Source organism: Peromyscus californicus, unplaced genomic scaffold (assembly GCF_007827085.1).
Source record: "Peromyscus californicus insignis strain IS unplaced genomic scaffold, ASM782708v3 Scaffold_11__1_contigs__length_118956290, whole genome shotgun sequence".
Lineage (NCBI taxonomy): Eukaryota > Metazoa > Chordata > Mammalia > Rodentia > Cricetidae > Peromyscus > Peromyscus californicus.
Window position 1 is genome coordinate 54,044,434 of NW_026294402.1, and position 17,281 is coordinate 54,061,714.

Below are 17,281 nucleotides of genomic sequence, written 5' to 3' on the forward strand. Positions count from 1 at the left end.
AAATACACAGAGAGTCCACATACTGTATGTTATTGTGTTGTCTTTGAATTGTTTGGCAGCTGAGGAAGGAGCAACAGCTGCTAAAAGACATTTGATTATAAATGTTGCTGGATTAATACAACCTATATATTTTGAAAATGCCTTGACTTCAAAATTTAAGTCAAAAGATATGTTACTTTTGAGAAGAGGTTATGCTTTTATTTCCACAGGAAATGAGAAGCTGTGAATTCATTCGGTGTTAAGACAAATCTGATTTGATTCAGGAAGACCCCCTGAAAAATCTCCAATAGGAACAGATGGCCCAGATGATCCAACATTTTAGAGTACCTCTGTTGCAGTTTCCTCTGAGCTCTGCATCCAGAAAGGCTTCAAGGCTGCTGGCTGAGATGATCCAGCCTCATAGACTACTCCAGTCAGGATTTAACCATAATCCTAAATTTTCTCAAAGGTCTCCATAAGATTAACAGTGCCCCCAATCAGCATGAAGTAGCCTAGAAAGTTATGTCCACATTCCCAAAAAATGGATTATGGATGTTTGTCTTTGTTTAGGGTGTCTGGTTACAGATTGTTATTGGTCATAGTCAATCTATTTCTAAAGAAAAAAGTGGGATATGGTATAAAAATGATGGTGATATAGAATGATGGTAGATTATTACGATAAAAAAGGGATAGATTATTGAATCTACTTTAATTCAAAAAACAACTGTTAATCTCAAAATATGTTATGTTGTTATGGATTTTAGTTTATTGATGCAAATTTAAAGTTAATTTTGTTATACTATATGTGTATTTCCTTTTTTTTTTTTTTTTTTTTGGTTTTTTGAGACAGGGTTTCTCTGTGTAGTTTTGGTGCCTGTCCTGGATCTCACTCAGGCTGGCCTTCAATTCACAGAGATTCGCCTGGCTCTGCCTCTGGAGTGCTGGGATTAAATGTGTGTGCCCGGCCCTATATGTATATTTCTCCTCTTGTTTAGGGTATTATGTTTATGTAGCTCATTTAAAAATGTAATATATAATTAAGAAATATAGATTAATAGTCATCTATAATAGCAAACTTATGGTCATGTTAGGTATGTTTTCAAGGTATACATAAATATAGTTCAGATAGATAGGCAATCTTCAAATACTTCAAAGACCTACAGAATATGGCATTTAAGATGATTTAATAACATAATGTTCTTTTTTTTATGACAATCAGACATGTCTGCTCCTGGCAGCACCAATCTACTTCAAAGAAGATAGATGATGGTCATCGAAGAAATTCCATGTGAAGTTTACTTTCTTTGTGGCAAAATTTAGCCACTAGGCAACAAGTGCCCTTGCCTCAACTGCTGACAGCATGCTGTCCAAATTGGACAAACAGGACAGAAAAGAAAGTTACTGCAGAGCTTTGCCAAGACAAGGTAGCACAGCCCTTTAAAAATCCTACTTCACGCCGGGCGGTGGTGGCGCACGCCTTTAATCCCAGCACTCGGGAGGCAGAGCCAGGCGGATCTCTGTGAGTTCGAGGCCAGCCTGGGATACCAAGTGAGTTCCAGGACAGGCGCAAAGCTACACAGAGAAACCCTGTCTCGAAAAACCAAAAAAAAAAAAAAAAAAAAAAAAAAAAAAATCCTACTTCACAGATAAGTCTGTCAGATATTCTAGGCCTGTAGGCCAAAGATGGATGCCCCAACATTACAGAGAAACTTTGGGTGACTGTGCAGGAAACCTGATGTCCTTGTCATTAGGTAACATTACATCCTTCTTAGGTCTTTGATGGAGCTGAAGACTAAATAATTATAATTATAGTTTTCCTTAGTTATAGTAGAAAGTAAATTAGATACAAAACTTTAGACTCACCAAGATAAGATAGATAATAGAGTATTTTCTCTAATTTTGCCAAATACAAATGGATTAGATAGTGTTACTATAATTCTTACTTAATGTTTTTGTTGTATATAATCTTACTATGGTAAAGTTAAAACCTTTGTTTTTAATTAGACAAAAAGGGGGAAATACTGTGGAATAATCTTCTTGTACACTATAAAGATTTATCACTCAAATTGGTTTAATAAAACACTGGTCAATAGCCAGGCAGGGAATATAGTGGGTCGACCAGACTAGGAGAATCCTGGGAAAAGGTCAGGAGTTGCCAGCCAGACGCAGAGAAAGCAAGATAAGAATGTTGAACTGAGAAAAGGTACCAAGTCATGTGGATAAACAGAGATAAGAATTATGGGTTAATTTAAGTGTAAGAACTAGTTAGCAATAAGCCTGAGATACTGGATGAGCATTTATAAGTAATATTAAGCCTCAGAGTCAATTATTTAAGAAACGGCTGCTGGGTATTTGGGAACAGGCAGGCAGGAGAGAAACTTCTACCTACAGAGATCCTGTCTCAATATAAACAAACAAATAAGCAAGCAAAACAAAATTTTACCAGTAATAATTTAATTAAGCTTAATAGCTAACTTGATGCAAAGTATTATACAATATAATTATGAGTATGCAAGGATGGTTACCATATAGTCATGTGCTTCTTGGTGCACAGAGCATATGCATACATTGTTTTATGTGATTACCTTCGGGGAAAGATATAGTTAGACTCAGACTATGGAATTACAGCAAACAGACCGGATCTGACTGGGGAAATGAATGCCGATATGCCTTGCGTTGGAGGACAGTGAGATCTCCAGGTATCAGTCAGGGAGCAGATGGACATGAAGCTAGAAAATCAAGGGAAGACAGATGGAGGGGACCATCATGCATTTTGTACAACACTGGGGTCATGTGAGAACAGAGGTCACAAGGAAGCTGAAGTATCCCGTGAACAAAGAGGAAAACAGACCAGAAGTTCAGAGAGGAACTGAAGAAAGTGAAATGACAGTGGCTAGGTCTTTGATTTCTGTTCTTTCTTAAGATCATTCTTTTGTCTCTTCTGCATTGTCGTGCATATCCCTTTAGGAGACCAAGGTTTTCTAGAAATGACCTGAAATTCTTTTCCTTGGTACACTGGTTAGATTTATCTGCTGTTGTTTTGGGGTTTTGTTTGTTTCTGTCAACTTTACACAAGCTGGGGTCATCTGGGAAGAGAGAAGGTCAATTGAGAAAATAACTCCATTAGATGGGCCTGTAGGCAAGCCTGTGGAGCATTATGTATTTATTTACTATGTATACCGTGTTCTGTCTGCATGTACGCCTGCAGGCCAGAAGGGAGCGCCAGATCTCATTACAGATGGTTACAAAGCACCATGTGGTTGCTGGGAATTGAACCTGGGTCCTCTGGAAGAACAGCCAGTGATCTTAACCACTGAGCCATCTCTCCAGCCAGGGACATTTTCTTGATTAATGATTGATGTGAGAGGATACAGTCCATTGTGGGCGGTGGACCTGGGTTATATAAAAAACAGACTGAATACGCCATGCAGAGCAAACCATAAGCAGTGTTTCTCCATGCTCTGTGCATCAGCTCCTGCCTCCAGTTCTGCCCTGAATTCCTCCAGTGATAGCCTGTGACATGCAAGTTTTAGCAAAATAAACCTTTTCTTTCTCAAGTTTCTTTTTTTTAATCACAGCAATAGAAAGCAAACTAGGGGCCGGGTGGTGGTGGTGCACGCCTTTGGTCCCAGCACTACAGAGGCAGAGAGACAGGTGGATCTCTGTGAGTTCAAGGCCAGCCGAGTCTACAAAGCAAGTACCAGGACAGCGATAGCTGTTATACAGAGAAACCCTGTATCAAAAGAAGAAGAAGAAGAAGAAGAAGAAGAAGAAGAAGAAGAAGAAGAAGAAGAAGAAGAGGAAGAGGAAGAGGAAGAGGAAGAGGAAGAGGAAGAGGAAGAGGAAGAGGAAGAGGAAGAGGAAGAGGAAGAAGAAGAAGAAGAAGAAAAAGAAGAAGAAAAAGAAGAGAGAAGAAAAAAGAAAAGCAAAGAAGAGAAAAAAAAGAAAGAAAAAAGCAAGCAAGCTAGGACACCTGGCTGTAACATGGGCGTTTGTTCTGACAGTATTGGATAGCCATTGACAGTTCTGACAGTATTGGATAGCCATTGACAGTTCTGACAGTATTGGATAGCCATTGACAGTTCTGACAGTATTGGATAGCCATTGACAGTTCTGACAGTATTGGATAGCCATTGACAGTTCTGACAGTATTGGATAGCCATTGACAGTTCTGACTGACAGTATTGGATAGCCATTGACAGTTCTGACAGTATTGGATAGCCATTGACAGTTCTGACAGTATTGGATAGCCATTGACAGTTCTGACAGTATTGGATAGCCATTGAAAGTTCTGACAGTATTGGATAGCCATTGACAGTTCTGACTGTATTGGATAGCCATTGACAGTTCTGACAGTATTGGATAGCCATTGACAGTTCTGACAGTATTGGATAGCCATTGACAGTTCTGACAGTATTGGATAGCCATTGACAGTTCTGACAGTATTGGATAGCCATTGACAGTTCTGGCTCCTGAGGAGCTGGAACGGTGGCTCAGGAATTAAGAGCACTTGCTGTTCTTGCAGAGTGCATGTTCATGGATGGGTTCTGTTTCCAGCATCCACAAGGTGGCTTACAGCTGTCTCTAACTACAATCTGGTGCCCTTTTAACCTTCTGTGGGCACCAAGCATGCACACCAAGCACTGAGACATATGCAGGTAAACATTTATACACATTAAAAGAAGAAGAAAAGAAAGAAAGAAAGAAAAAGAAAAAGACTCCTGGAGCCTGAGCCAGGCATGGGGGCAAATGTTTGGAATCCTAGCCACTCAAGAGGCGGAGACAGGAGGACCACAGTTACTATTGGCGTGGGTAACATAGTGAGACCCTGTCTCAAAAACAAAAATGCTCTAATGCGGGAAAATGACTCAATCTGATGTATAATCTAGAAAAAGAAAACTCTGACCATGGTGCAGAAGTTAAAATGGGCTGGGGATGCAGCACACTCGTTGGGTTCCAGCTCAGCATGCATAAGCCCTAGATTTGACCCCTAGAAGCACATAAACTGGGTGTGGTGCACACATCTGTAGTGAACAGGAGGTAGAGACAGGAGGGTCGGAAGTTCAAGGTCATCCTCAGCTACAGTGACTTTGAGGCCAGCCCGGGCCACAAAGTCTGCAAAGTTCTCTTCTGGCCTTTCTCCTAGTTTCCATTTCTGACCTCACTGGCTCAATCAAGCCTTAGTCAAGTTATTTTAATTCTCAGAGTCAGTTTTTCACATGCAAGATACAGATAACAAGGAGTTTCAACATTTATAAGAAAAAATAAGATAATATGTCATGCTAATTTTTTTTTTTTTTTTTTGAGTTAGGATCTCACTATACAGCTCTGGCTGTCCTGGAACTCACTATGTAGACCCGGCTGGTTTATAGTTCAAGGATTCACCTGCCTCTGCCTACCCCAATGCTGGGATTAAAGTCCTGAACCACAACCACTTCCGGCTTCATGATTAATTTTGATTGTAAACTCTGTGGGATTTAGAATCACTTAGGAGACACACTTGCAGGCCTGCCCATGAAGGAAATTCCAGAGAGGTTTCACTGAGGTGGCAAAACCCAGTCTTCTTCATCTTTGTTCTGTTGTGGGAAGGGACACTATGACCACAGCCATTCTTATAAAAGAAAGCATTTAATTGGGGACTTGCTTAGTTTCAGAGGTTTAGTTCATCATCACCATGGCAGGAGCATGGTGGTGCACTTGGTGCTGGAGCTGCAGCTAAGAGCCGAATTCTGATCCTTAGAGAGCAGGCAGACAGGAGAGAGAGAGAGAGAGAGAGAGAGAGAGAGAGAGAGAGAGAGAGAGAGAGAGAGAGAGAGAGAGAGAGAGAGAGAGAAGGAGGGAGGGGGAGGGAGGGATGGAGAGAGACAGACAGACAAACACACACTAGGCCTGGCATGGGCCTTTGAAACCTCAAAGCCCACGCCTAGTGACGCACTTCCTCCAGCAAGTCCACACCTCCTAATCCTTGTTATCCTTTCAAACAGTTCCACTCCCTGGTGACCAAGCATTCAAATCTATGAGCCTATGGGGGCCATTCTCATTCAAACCACCACACCCACGCTCAATGTAGGCACCACCTCTCATTGGCTGGGAGTCCTAGACTGAATGAAAAGGAGAAAGCAAACTGAGCATCACATTCATCCCTCTCATCTTCCTGATTGCAGACACAATGTGACCGGTCACCGCATGTCCTGCTGCATGCTCCTGCTGCATGCCGTGCCCTGCCTGACAGACAATACCCTCAAACTGTGAGCCAAAATAAACCCATACTCCTAAGTTGGTTTTTGTTTGTTTGGGTTTTTGTTTTTCCAAGACAGAGTTTCTCTGTGTAGCCCTGACTGTCCTGGAACTCACTCTGTAGACCAGGCTGGCTTCGAACTCAGAGATCCACCTGCTCTGCCTCCCGAGTGCTGGGATTAAAGGCGTGCGCCACCATGGCCACCTGGCTCCTAATTTACTTTTTTCAGGTGTTTTATCATAACACACATAGGTCTGTGTTCAGAGTGTATCACTCAGTAACTTTCTCCTTTATTTCATGGTCCAGGTTCATCCTACATCACGCACTGTTTGTTTCTAGCCAAATACAGCAGTTCCCTGGAGCCGCCACAGACTCTCCACAGATCTCTGCTTTGGCTTGTCTATACTACTCATCCAACACACACTCACGCAATGTCTGCCGTGTGCCAGGCTCTTGCAGGGTCTTGGATCCTTGAGTGAACCCTTCATTGTTTCTTCTTGACTGTCGTCTCCCTCCACAAGCTGCCCTCTTCTCTATACACTGCCTCAGGCTGGGCTTTGAAATCTAACACAAGTGCTCCCTTCATGCACTCACTGTACCAACGCTAGCTGAACACTTCCTGCCTGCAGGGTCCTGGCTTAGGCAGTCAGGGCACAATGCTCGTATTCATCGTGTGGTCTGGTGGGGACATGGACAAGCAAAGGGACCAAAATGAACCATGTGAAATGGAGAGGAGGCGATGTTTCACATATGTCTTCCCCTCACAGTACACAAGCAGGACAGCTGTGCTTCACGGGAGGGGACCAGGCAGAATGCTAGCCTTCCCAAGTCCTGTCACCCCAAGAATGTATTGAGTCACCATTTCATCGCCTGTCCTACAATCACAGGATATTTGTTGATCTTATTGTTGTCTCTGCAGCCACTACGGCCAGCAGAGTACTGATCCTCCTCGGGAGGCAAGAATGTAGTTCAGTTCAATACAGCTATGCAGCTAGTGCTGGCCCAAACTTCAGGAGTCTGACCCGGAGTGGTTTATTTTAGGCACATTTAAGCACAGCACAATTTGGTGAAACTTTCCTGGTGATAAACAACTCAATCTCATGTGCACAATAAAGCAGACATAAATTTCCTTGAGGAACAAAGTACATTAAATAAAGATCAGACAAGCGTACATCTTTGTAAAGTACATGGGACACCTTCATAAAGATGGGTTCTGTAGATTGACTCAGGAGAAACAAGCTCACATAAGGGTCTGGCAGGAGGATCCAGCGTGTGGTCTCAGCCACACAGCACGAAGATCACCAGGGTATTAACCACATCTGCTCCCAGCCTTCTGGGCAGATAACAGGTTATGTATCTCTTCCTTTGAAGGAACAATCCTGTGTGTGTTTAACATTCCAGGTTCCCCTAGCGCTTATCTGTGAGCACAAAGACTATAGGAGAAATAGATGAAAAAAGGAGAACAGATGTTCAGGGAGGTGGGAATACATTGAGTGCAGAACATGCCCTTAAGCAACTTTGTAAAACAGAGATTATGTGGGTGCACATGTGTGCATACAACACCACATGCATATGAAGACCAGAGAACACCTTCTGGGAGTTTGTTCTTTCAACCTTGTGCGCCCTGGGCCCTGAAAGGTCTCAGATCATCAGATTATGAAGCAAATGCCTTTACCTGCCAAGCTACCTCAGAGGCCAACACTGCCATCAGTTTTGATGATAGATGGGCAGAGGTCCTGAGTTCAATTCCCAGCAACTACATGGTGGCTCACAACCATGTGTAATGAGATCTGGTGCCCTCTTCTGGCCCGCAAGCATACATGTAGGCAGAACACTGTATACATAATAAATAAATAAATCTTTTAAAAAAATTGATGATAGACGATTGACATTGACATACATAGTTTATAGTGTGTAATATTTGCTTGTTTTTCTCTATTTTTCCTTTATTAAAGACAGCTGGTTAAATGAATTAACTTTTATATCTGTAGCTCTGAAATGAGAGTGGGGAGAGAGAGCATTTACTGTCCGACAATATGTCCAGATTTTGAGTCATCACTTTTCAGAAGCAGAGAACAGGGAATGCCTGATTTTGACTGGAAACGTCTTTGACAAGGGAGGTGACCTTTGGACTGGAGGCAGGAGCTGATACAGAGACCACAGAGGAGTACTGCTTACAGGCTTGTTTCTTATATCTTCTAGGACCACCAGCCCAGGAGTGGCCCCATCCACAATGGGCTGGGCCCTCCCCCATCAATCACTATTTAGGAAGATGCCGCAAGGCTTACCTACAGCTTGATCCCATTGAAACTCCTTCTTCTCCTATGACTCCGGCTTGTGTCAAGTTGACATGAAACTAGCCTGCCCAACACCTGTCTGGGTTCTTTTTTTTTTTTTTTTTTTGGTTTTCTGAGACAGGGTTTCTCTGTGTAGCTTTGGAGCCTGTCCTGGAACTCACTCTGTAGCCCAGGCTGGCCTCGAACTCACAGAGATCTGCCTGCCTCTGCCTCCCGAGTGCTGGGATTTGTCTGGGTTCTTTTGAGACAGGCTCTCTCTACATTGTGTTTGCTGGCCTCAAACCCTGAGAGACCCCTCTGCTTCTGCCTCCCAAGTGCTAGGATTAAAGATGTACACTCCCACACCCAGCCAGTTTCCTGTGCATTTGTCTGTCTTCACTTGAGTCAAAGGTGTTGGGGCTGGAGTGATGACGGAGTGGTTAAGAGTATGTACTGCTCTTGCAGACGTCTTGAGTCCAGTTCTCAGCAGACAGTGTATGCTGTGAATGTTTATTCATTCAAATTTTTGCTACTCTATGCTAGTTTCTGAACATTTGTTTGCATTATATTTTTTTAAAACCTATTACAGTCCATGAACTTTCTGATTACTTGAGGTACTAGTTGAAGGGTAATTGAAAAGTTATGAAAGGAGTATTGTCTAAAAAAAAAAAAAAAAACTCTAAGTGCTTTGCTTAGTAATTTTCATTTCTTCCTTGGGTGCAGCTCATTCACCCTGGGACTCTTTCAAGTGATTTTTCTCTTTGGGCTCAGGTGAGGTGTCACATGACAAGGTTCCTTGGCACATTCTCAGCCCTCAAACCCTCGTTTCATCTATTGTTCTTACCTTTGACCTTGTTTTGAACTTGTTTCAACTATCAATCCTGTAGACCTGATTATGACCTTGACTCTTCTGACAATAGCTCTGGAATTCCCCCACTTCCTCCTTCCTCTTTCCAGCCCAATAAAAATAGAGAACAGGTTTACCAAGTCCACTGTCAGAGTTAGCAAACTGCTGCCTAAATCCATGATTCTCTGTGTGTCCATGTGTATCTCTCCTGACTGGAAAAGTATCCAGACACTACTAAGAGTGCTGAGGAAATTTTGGGTTTAATCAATGGAAGAATTAAAAATACAGGGGATGGGGAGAAGGCTTGTGCTTGCCTCACAAGCATGAGAACCCAAGTTCAATCCCCAGAACCAACGAAGAAAAAAAAATTAAGGTGGTATATGCTTGTTATCCCAGCGCTGGGAGGCAGAGACCGGTACCCTGGAACTCACTGACTAGACCAAACTGGCCTAACCATGGAGCCCCAGGCCAGTGAGAGACCAGGTCTCCAAAAAACAAGGTAGACAGTACCTAAGGAGGAATGACGCAAAGTTGTCAACTGGTCCACACACACACACACACACACACACACACACACACACACACACATATGCATCCTCACACACTGGACATGCTCCCCCAAACACACTAAGAATCCAGAAGTGGGGATGGCTTAGGATATAGCTCAGTCAGTAGAACGTTTATCTTCATACCCATGCATGAAACCTATTCACACACACACACAACTATATAAATCAGGTATGGTGGGCACATGCGTGTAATCCTAGCTAGCACTCAGCAGATGGAGGTAAGAAAATCTGAAGTTCAAGGTCATCCTCAGCTGCATAACAACCAGCCTGGGTTACAGGAGAGTCTTTTTTTTTTTTTTTTGGTTTTTCGAGACAGGGTTTCTCTGTGTAGCTTTGCGCCTCTCCTGGAACTCACTTGGTAGCCCAGGCTGGCCTCGAACTCACAGAGATCCGCCTGGCTCTGCCTCCCGAGTGCTGGGATTAAAGGCGTGCGCCACCGCCGCCCGGTTTTGTTTTGTTTTTTTTTTAACTACAAAACTTAGGACCTGAAGCCGAGGCAGGCAGATCTCTGTGAGTTCAAGGCTAGCCTGGTCTACAGAGCGAGTTCTGGGACAGGCTCCAAGGCTACACTGGGAAACCCTGTCTCAAAAACAAACAAACAAAAATCAACTTTGGACCTGATTGTTGAACTATGATTGTTGAAATTGACTGTAGCACAATTAACTACCTAGGAGAGATTTCTGCCTCTTTTTTCCACTGTTCCTCCCACTCACTTCAGGGCTGAGGGTGGAACCCAAGTTCTCATGCATGCTAGGAAAGTTATCTTCCACTGAGCAACACTCCCAGCCAAGAGAAATTTCTTAGTAAGTTCTTCTAAATTATATAAATGAAAAACGGCCTTGGATTCACACCCATCTTTCTGTCTTGACCTGTTGGGTACTGGGATTACGGGCTTGTGCCGACACCTGGCTCTCGCACTCACTAGATAGCCTGGGCTGGTCATAGACTTACAGCGATTCTCTTGCCTTTCCTTCACAAATTCTGGTATCACAACCAGGAACCACATACGATTTCTAAAACACATGAATTTGGGGTGTCTTTCAGTTGCCCCCAGAACAAAGTCCTGATTCATAGGCTTTCTATGTAGTCTCCTACAGGCCCAGGCCCCTGGTTATTATTTGGGGTCATTTTCCATCTTGCAGCCAAATCCCAGCAAAATATTGCTGTCTGCACTAAATACACATCAGCGGGTGTGGAGTTGTGTGTGAAAGGAGGGGGCGGTTTCGGGTAGGTAGTAAAAGGGATATTTGTAAGTGGTCCCCTCTTGGAGGCCGGCAATGGGGTGTCTCCAAACATTTTTTCCTATCTAACATCACACTGTTAGTTCCCGGGAGCTGCTCAAGTGCCCTTTGTGTCACATGACTTGGACTCTTGTTTTCCTTCTGCATTTTCTTAGGTCCCGTGGGTTCTCCAGTCCCAGGGGCGGCGCCTGTCGCTCCTGGCCCAGCCCCTAGGCTCGGGTTACATGGGCTTGGCCGGGGCGGGGACTGCTCCATCACTGCCCAGCAGGCCGAGAGCTGCGGAATCGGTGGCCTAACGATCGCCGGGATCGAGCCCAGCTTCCCGCGCGCCCACGTGACCCTTCGATTGTCACGCGGGCGCCGCTCACCTGACCGGGGTCTAACGTGGGCTCAGCCTGCTGGGAGGGAGCTCGCCGGTGGGCCATGGCAGGCTGCAGGCTCTGGGTTTCGCTGCTGCTGGCGGCGGCGTTGGCTTGCTCGGCCACGGCGCTGTGGCCCTGGCCCCAGTACATCCAAACCTACCACCGGCGCTACACGCTGTACCCCAACAACTTCCAGTTCCGGTACCATGCCGGTTCGGCCGCTCAGGCGGGTTGCGTCGTCCTCGACGAGGCCTTTCGACGCTACCGTAACCTGCTCTTCGGTTCCGGCTCTTGGCCCCGACCCAACTTCGCAAGTGAGTCACAGCCTCTTCTTCCGTCCGAAGGAGCGGCCTTCCGTGGATCAGCCCCGGCCCGGCTGTCAGACTTTCTCCCCTTGGCTTCTGCCGAGCCCAGGCAGTCCCCTCCCACGCCCCCTCTCCCCTTGCTTTTTCTCTAGCCGACTATACAGCCTCCCTAGCCGAGCCCCCTCTCCACTCACCCCTTTATTAATCTGACTTCTGAGGGTCACAGTTTATCCTGAATCTTTCTCTTGAGCTGTAGGTTTTCATTTTTTAAAATGCCTGCTGTAGGAAAGACCATGGTTCAATCAGACTGTCAAAGTATTGAAAATACGTGGCCAATAGACATGTAAGATGATTCTTTAGGTCATGCTCAGGTGGTACTGCGTCCCTGTTGAGGCAGTGACCAGGGCTGTATAGTGGAGCTCAGCATGCATCTGGCACCTGAGTTGGTTAGCACATGTTTCAGTTGTGAGAGAAATCATTAGGACACAAGGCAGTGAGCTTCCAGGGACCAGGCAGAGGCCACTTGGGACCAAACCGAAAGTTTGGTAGGGCCTGACACTGATAAACTGGTGGATGTGGGGAGTGGCATGGGGTGGAACTGAGCAGTGTTGGAATGCCTGTCCCTGGGTACTTAGCTGCTAAGCAGAGCAAGCTTGCCCCTTCCCCAGCCCTGTTGTTCTAGAATGAAAGTAAGATAGATAGCTGGTTCTTCTGCAGCCAGTACCAGTATGTGACTTGTTCACCCCTGGGTAGCAAACAAATGACGGTTAGTAAGCCACATAAGCCATTAGAGTCTGAATCTTCTAAAGGGCCGCCTTTGGCCACTTCTTCCCTAACTGTCCCTGTATGGTAGTGGGTTTAGCGAGCTTGTTGGTTCTGTTGTGTTAAAGGACTGCTCTTTACTCCTCTCATTGCTGTGACCAAAAAAAGGCTTTATTATGGCTCACCATCAGAGGAAGTAGTCCATCATGAGAGCATGGGAGCCTGAGCTTGAGGCAGCTTATCACGTTGTGCAACAGCCAAGGAGCAAAGAAAAGAAGACTTTTCCATTTTCCCTCTTCTTTCAGCACATAAGACCATGCCATCCACAGTTAGGGTGGGTCTTTCTTCCTTAGTTAAAACTGTCTCTAGAAGCACCCTCCCAGACACACAGCCATACAGGATTTATCATCCCAATTTGTAATCTCAACCCAGGCTGCTCTTGTCACAGAATTGGAAATGCAAAATGCATCTTGAAAATATAGGAAGGAAACAGCTGGGGTCAGGCAGCCAGGCTGGGAAGGAACTCTCCACTCTAGGATTGGGGGTGCTGCTCAGTTATGAGAGTGCAGTAGTCCCTGGGTTCAGTAGCCTGCATCTCATAAAACCTTGGGAAGTAGAGCCGGGAAGATCAAGAGTTCAAGGTCATCTTTAGCTACATGATGAATTTTAGGCCATTTGGGGCTGACAGAGACCCTATTTCAAAGCAAGCAAACGAACTCTCCTGATGGTATTCTTGGAGAACACCAAGTTGCCTTTAAGGTTACTGTTTTCAAAGAGGAAGAAAGTTTTATGATGCCGTTTATAGTGGGGTATGTGGAGGATGGAGTGGTACATAGTGAAAAATAATGATGAAAATGTCTTTGGAGAGGAGGTAGGTACTAGGATCAACTGTATTTGGATGAGGGCCAAAAGTATGCATTTCTCTATTATATATTTCATTTTGAACTCTGGGGGCCATGGGTTAGTTTTGCCCATAGTCTTCAACAGGCTGGGTGGCTCTCCTTACTACCTAAATCATAGTGATTTCACAATAATCCTGGTGAATTCTGCACCTGAGAAGCTCAGCTTCCTAGTGTGTGTATACTTTGGGCCTAGTGTATGACATCTTCGAGTCTTGTTTCTCTGAGCTAGACTTGCTCTTCCTACCTTTTGGATATTGTGCGTGAAGTCTGTGTGCTTCGGAGGATCTGGAATATGAAACAGGATATATTCATTACTCATCCAAGGAATGCTTAGGAACCTAATTTCCAGACTTGCTACTTCCTCATGCCACCCCACCCTCCCTCCCCACCCCCGTGTGTGTGTGTGTGTGTGTGTGTGTGTGTGTGTGTGTGTGTGTGTGTGAGCTCGGGGGTTTGGTTTTCTATCTTCAGCACTTGGAGCCATTCAGGGATTAATAAAACAACAAAAATAGCTGTGAATGGCATTGCACTCTCTGAAGGAGGGTGTAATAGTGGGGAGGACTTGATGTTTGAAATAAGATGGAGTTGAAGCTGCCGCTCAGCAGTAGATTACTTACATGTACAAATTTCTGGGTCTGACCCTCAACAGAATACTGAAGGAGAAAAAAATAATTAAAGAGGAAAAAAAAAATAGAGATGGCCCCGAGGTGCCTTTCTTCCCATTCCTTACTCTATACTTTATTCCAGACCAAAAGTAAAGGAGGGAGGGCATGGGCGGGTTGACCAGCCGAACCTGTTCACTGTCTTGGGTACATGGTCTCATGCTTGGGCATGTTGTAGCTTTTCTCGATTGTTAAAAGTCAGAGATTTTGATTTCCCTCACCCTCAAGAAAATGTTTAAACTAAATGCCAGGAATTGTAGCACATGCATTAATCTCAGCGCCCAGGAGACAGAGGCGGGCAGATGTCTGTGTGTTTTAGGCCAGCCTGGTTTGTGTAGTGTGGTCCAAGCCAGCCAGTCTACTTAGTGAGATGGTGTCTCTAAATAATTAAGTGTTTAACCAGTCTGATTAGGAGCGCTTTCTTCCACCACTGTGGAACTGTTGACAACCAGAGCAGCTCAAAAGAATCAGTTGGGTGTGTAGATGTGAAAAGTGTGTCCACATGTAAAGAGTTTTTGTCACCTGCTTCAAGGTCACAGAAATCCACTCTAAGAAACATTGGATTTTCTTCTCTGTTCCTAACTGTAGCAAATACCACCAATGCTCGGGGAGGTGTTCTCTCTGGTTTTTGTTATCATTGTTTTGTTTTCTGGCAGCTGTCTTTAAGTTGTGACTAAGTTTCCCCAGCTGACTATCGTGGCCCCTTGGTTGGGCTTGGGCATGGCTGAAGGTCCTTTTTTGGACATGTGTTCTCTAGTGCCAGAGGTAGGGTGCTCAGCAGCTCAGCAGTCAGACGCAGCCTGTTACTTTTGTAAAAATTATAGGGGTGGAGATGGGGAAGCCTGCTTACCAGACCCAGTGCTACCTTAACAAGGACTGTGGGGGTCCAGCCCCTCGATAGTCCCCTCCCAGGGTCCGGGAAGAATCTACAGCCAGCTGATAATTTAATCTTTGATGAAAAGAAATGAATCTAGGTACACAAAACTCCTTAGTCCATACACTTCATTATTCTGAGTCAGTTCTCTACACAGCTTCTATTCTGCTCTCATGCCTAGTCCCTTTCTTGCCTGATTTATCTCTACCTTTATCTGCTGTCCCCTCTAAGTTCTATCTTAATTCCTTCATCTTAATTCTGCCCCATCTAGGATATCATCCATCTAGTTCTTTTCCATCTCAGCTCCTCTTCCATCTCCTTCTCTCTCATCCTGTTCTTATTCATCTTGTTATTTCCTGTCTGGCTCTTCCTCATCTTCCATCTTGTTCCTTTTAGCCCTTTAATCTAATTCTTCCCCATCTAGTTCATTCCTCTCCGGTTCTTACCCATCTAGTTCTTCTGTTCTCTTTTCTCCGTCTCATCCTCAAGTTCTCTAGTCAAAATCCTCCTTCTCCCTCTCAGTTCTCTGTCCTCTCCTAGTCTCCTTATTCTCTCAGTTCCCCCCAAGTCTCTCAGAAATCCAGTTATAAACCCAAGCAATAGCAATCCTCTGGCCAAGCAAGGTCACCAGGCTTGAATTCTTACAGGGTCATAAAGGCAGGTAAGAATTTTTTTCAAGCAGTGACCTCAGGCTTTCTTTTGCAACCCAAAATGAGAATGGTAAAGGAGGAGGTCAATAGAGAGCTAATGATCGGTTAGTATATCAAGAAGGGAATATAAGTGCTCAATCTACATTCCTAGAAGTGGTTAGGTAAGAAATTAGGAGTCTGTTAGTAAGGATCTCACCCTAAATTGCACAAGAAATAAAGCTATCCGCCTGACCTAGGAGACAGGTGTTGTTTTGTTTGGCCTTGGATGCTTGATAGGCCTTTTAGATAAATACACTGTTAGGAGTTCTTGGAAGCACACAAGAAAATCATTTTAGGAACCAGCTAATATATGTATACAAAAGCTAAGTATCACCAAGACTTCTTAAGCCATGGCTTGACCTTTGGAGAAGTCCTTAACTTTTCCAAGTAGTAGCCTTTGTGATAGTAGCTGAATTCCATTACGTTGCAAGCGCTACCTCCCTACTGTTCCACCTTGGCTTCACAGTAATGTGCTCAGAGCTGTGTTCTTTTAGCAGGCCTAGGCTGAGCAAACAGAGTTCAAGTCCACGTCCTTTTGTATGTTGAAATTGTCAGACTGTTCGCCATGTGTGCCTTCACACGATGGTGGAAGAAGCCCTTGAAAAGTGGTTGTTACACTCTAAGGCACCCACCCCAGGACTCCTCTGGGTAAGCGCCACACAGGGGGGTTTGCTGTGGCAAGACTGACTTAGTGAAGGGCAGTGGAAAGGGGAAGGAAGCGAGCATGTATGAATGGTGGCACTTAAGATGTCTCGTCAGCCAGTTCTGTGGGGTGCTTAGTTCTGTTTTCAGAACTGAGCCTTGAAGGCCAGTGTTAAACAGTGCATGGCTGTGGTAGAGGATTCCATCTAGATCTGTCTGCCTACCAAGATTTCCTCCTTCACTGCATTCTGCAGTGCTCATAAAGATCTTTGTCAGGACAGTTAGTGACTTAAAAACTGTTGGCCTCTGGGAAAAGTAAGCTCTGATCACAACTTAGTGACTTCAAGTAGTAACTTCTAACATCTAACTCCTTTTCATTACCATTCAGGTCATGAATGTTTTTTTTCTCTGCTCCATTTGTCATTTTCCAGAAGTATTTCTAGCCACAGTCCTTCCTTCCATCTTTAATGCAATTAGTGCTTATTAATCAACCATAATTAGTTAATAGTGCTAAGTCTAAAGACTATATTAATCAAACAGCTCTCATCCCTAAATAATTTACACTTATGGCCTGGGGATGTAGCTGAGATAGTAGAGTGCTTGCTAAGCATGCACAAAGCCCTGGGTTCGATCCCTCCCCCACATAAAGTGGGTGTGGTGGCACACATAATCCCAGTACTCAGTGGGTGGAGGCAGGAGGATCACAAGTTCAAGGTCATCCTCAGCTAGAGTAAATTTGAGGCCAGCTGGGGAAAAAAATCACAGTCCTTGAAAGTGAGACTATAAACATACAGTATTTTTTTTTTCTGTGAAATTTGAAGTGCAAATGATTTGAGAATACAGAAGAACACATGACCCAAGTTAAGGATGGTGGGCAACGTGCAGTTTGAAAGGCTTTTCTCAGGTGTTGTTTAATCAGTATGAAATTAGGAG

General features: G+C 44.5%; 2 protein-coding genes across 3 annotated transcripts in view; one reads left to right on the top strand and one right to left on the bottom strand.

The window, feature by feature from the left end:
- The window catches only part of Tmem202 (transmembrane protein 202), a 29,572-nt gene extending 17,940 nt beyond the window's left edge, over positions 1 to 11,632 (bottom strand). For both annotated transcript variants that reach the window (XM_052762492.1, XM_052762502.1), the window contains exon 1: positions 11,519 to 11,632. The gene's annotated coding sequence lies outside the window, so the exon portion shown is untranslated. The remainder of the gene's footprint in view (positions 1 to 11,518) is intronic.
- Positions 11,391 to 17,281, top strand: part of Hexa (hexosaminidase subunit alpha) — a 29,053-nt gene continuing 23,162 nt past the window's right edge. Inside the window, exon 1 of the mRNA XM_052762476.1 lies at positions 11,391 to 11,826. Within this exon, the coding sequence (XP_052618436.1) occupies positions 11,574 to 11,826 (253 nt within the window). The 5' untranslated portion in view covers positions 11,391 to 11,573. The remainder of the gene's footprint in view (positions 11,827 to 17,281) is intronic.